Genomic DNA, 3,143 nt, shown 5'->3' with positions numbered 1-3,143 from the left:
GGGGGAGAGAAAGAAAAGAAAAAGGAAAAGAAAAACACCTACGTATCAAAAAATGTGCCGGCGAACACAAATTATCAAGGCAAAATAAAACCGGCATTATGGAAATGACAACGTCATTCTGAAATCCCATTTGGGGCATTTTCGCACATTTCTTCAGCCAGCTGAGTCGTAAACCCGCCGCGGCGCCGGATCCGCGAGCGGGGCTGTCGGAGGCTCTCAGCGCGTCCCACCCTCTCCCGCCAACTTCAAAGCGGCTGCGAGTCCGCGCCGCCCCCGAAGGAGGCAGCCCCCCCACACCCCCGCGAAGGCGGCCGGGCGAGAACCGCGGAAGGCCCGCACGCGGGGCCGAGTCCGGTCTGAGAGGGCAGCGCCGAGGCGCGGCGGCCGGCGGGGAAGCCGGGGAGTCGGGGAGCCGAGGAGCGGGGAGCGGGGAGCCGGGGAGCCGAGGCAGCGGGGAGCCGGCCCGGGAGCCGGCGGGCGGGCGGCGGCGCCGCTCTGCTGTTGTGTTGCTCCCTCATTGGCCGGGCGTGGGCGGGGGAAGTGAGGAACAGGAAGGAAGCGGAGGCACCGGCCTGAGGAACACTCAAAATTAAAATTTAAGAGCAAGCCCGGGAATTCGCGGTGGAGGGGTGGGAGTTCGAGGGGAAGTCGAGAAGCCCGCGACGTCCACCGGGGCGTCCGTCCTCGGGGGCGCCGGCCTCGGAGGAGCGGCGGGCGGGGGGGGCGGTTCCCCCGGGGCGGCGCGGACGCCCTGCCCGCGGCGGCCCGGCCTCGGCGCCCACCCCGGCCCGGTCCAGGCACCCCGGCCCGGTCCAGGCACCCCGGCCCGGTCCAGGCGCCCCGCCCCGCCCCGCCGGCCGGGCCTCCGCCACACTCACAGCATGATCCGCGAGACGTGCAGCCGCACCGGGACGCTCCTGTCTTTGAAGGCAGTGGTGATGAAGCAGCCGAAGGTGAGCGCCGCCATCACGCTCAGCGAGAAGGCGAACAGCGAGTTCGCCCGCGACAGCACCGTGTTCATCGCGACCGTCTCCCCGGAGCCCCGTTCCGCACGCACACCAGGGACCCCGCTCCGGCCCCGGACCGGCTCCCTGAGATCCGCGCCGCCTGCGCCGCGCGCGTCCCGGGAGCGCGCGCTGCCGCGGCCCCGCCTCCTTTCCGGTCCTTCAACGCCGGCGAGCGCGCGCGCACCCACCTCCCCGGACACACCCACCCTCCCGGCCTATTGCCGCCACCAATCAGCGACGAGCAAGGAGGGGTGGGGTTTCTCCACGGAAGACCCGCCCCCTGCCCTCGCTTCCTCTCCTCCCGGCCCCCTGGCACCCCTACCCCTGTTTCTTGGTCCTTCAGCATGGTGGTCAGCCCGGAGGCTTCTTGAGCGCTGCTGTCTCATTAATTTGCACTTAAATCCGGCAGCAAGGCCAGGTAGTTTGGAATGTATTCTGAGGCGTCGCATATGTAAGCAGCACTTCACAAAACTCTTCTCCTTTGTCAAATCTGGTCAAAGTTGGAACAGTTTTTTGGAGGGTATGGGGCAGGGAGAAAGAGAGGCCTCCCATGTCCCCAATAGCAGTTTGCCTTTCCTTTACTTTCCACGTCCAGCCTTAGTCCAGTTCCTACTAATGCTTTGCCTTCCAACTGCAGACTAAACCTATTTTAAAATTGATGCTACCAATTTTGAATATTTGCATTTAATGGGGCATTTTCAATAACTAAAAGAATGGTTTCATTGGGTTTTTAGGATCAAAGGAGATAATTGCTATGGAATTGCTATACAGCACAATGTAGAAAATTTTTAAATTAGCAAGCCGTCAACACATGATGGCCTTGCGTCTTGGCTTTGCACTCTGGTTCTTTATTCCCCGGGCCCTCCTGTCTCAGACTTGCTTTTTGAATCTGGCCATTCAGTCCAATGCCTTTGGTCCTCCTGTGTACTTGACTATTTGCCTGCATGAAAAGGTAGCTCATTTGATGACTGCTGCCTGCTCCTCATGACATGCCAGACTAGTCCACTGACCATCCTTGAGGGGGTATCAGAAATTATACCAGGGACCGTTGGTTCCTGAGGATCTATACCACACCCTCCCAAGGAAAATGAAGATCAAGGGGGCCCTTCCATGTTCCCTAGACAAAGACATCCAAATTTGCTGGGATTCTTCTAATGGTTTAGGCAATTAATGTCCAACTTCTCTGCTCACATCACCTAGACCCTATGCTTCTAGGAAAGTGAGAGAATGTTAGTGAAGCTTTTGGCATTTTCTTAGTTGAAGAACCTAATCATCGTTGCTCTTTCTGGCCTCCTCCAATTCACTCAGAGATTCATGGTTGAAACTATATCTCGTACATGGCCATGGTAAATATCTGGTCACTGGAGAACCCACATACATCCTGGGCATGCTAGTCCCACCTGAGTAATCAGCCTCAACGTTGGCTTTGGGGAATTACCCCATTATAATACATTCAGACCACTGAAGCTCTAGGATAAGTAAGATCTGAAAATTCAGACCATGCCTGATGAGGTTTATTACCTTCCTTAACTCATTTGAATAACCCTTATTCTAGAAAAGTTTCTAGATACCCATTGGCAAACAGAGCCAGCTGTATCTGGAATGGAAATGAAAGGGGGAAATAGTTAAGGGAACTGTGTAGAAGGGTTAACATAACAGGTCTGAGACTTCTATCCTTAGAAGTACCTGCTTGCAAGATTTGCCCTTCAGCATCCTGCCTCTGAAGGCAGGGGCGATGAAGCCGCCGAAGGCGAGCTCCACCTTCACGCCCAGCGCTCAGCGAGAAGGCAAAGAGCGAGTTTGCCCACGACAGCACGGTGTTCACTGTCTCCCCCCAGGCCCTAGGAAATTGGCTGGTAAACAGTTCCCTGCACGGATATAAAACTTTTCCTAAATGATTAAAGTGACTCCCTGCACCGAAACTGTTAATTGAAACAATGTGCTTTATGCCAAACACCTGCTTTCCTTCTGGAAGTTTGGAATGGCAGATGGGGTCTACACCACCCTTCCCAAGTGCAAACCCTTGGCACTGAATCTAATGCTTCCTAGGAATTAAGCACATCCACTGCGACTCCAGCGGGAGAGAAGTCTTTGAAGCTTCTGCCTGGTTTCCTCCAGACTTCTTCCTGTGCACAT

The 3,143-nt window shown here is 56.2% G+C and overlaps 1 protein-coding gene across 1 annotated transcript in view; it reads right to left on the bottom strand.

Annotated features, from left to right (window-relative positions):
- The window catches only part of LOC111144517 (signal peptidase complex subunit 3), a 9,478-nt gene extending 8,341 nt beyond the window's left edge, over positions 1 to 1,137 (bottom strand). Inside the window, exon 1 of the mRNA XM_022498834.1 lies at positions 879 to 1,137. Within this exon, the coding sequence (XP_022354542.1) occupies positions 879 to 1,021 (143 nt within the window). The 5' untranslated portion in view covers positions 1,022 to 1,137. The remainder of the gene's footprint in view (positions 1 to 878) is intronic.
- Between the last annotated feature and the right edge of the window lie 2,006 nt (positions 1,138 to 3,143).

Source organism: Enhydra lutris, unplaced genomic scaffold (assembly GCF_002288905.1).
Source record: "Enhydra lutris kenyoni isolate GAN:26980312 unplaced genomic scaffold, ASM228890v2 scaffoldscaffold11, whole genome shotgun sequence".
NCBI lineage: Eukaryota > Metazoa > Chordata > Mammalia > Carnivora > Mustelidae > Enhydra > Enhydra lutris.
The sequence above is the reverse complement of the archived record's forward strand: the minus strand, read 5'-3'. Positions and strand labels throughout refer to the sequence as shown.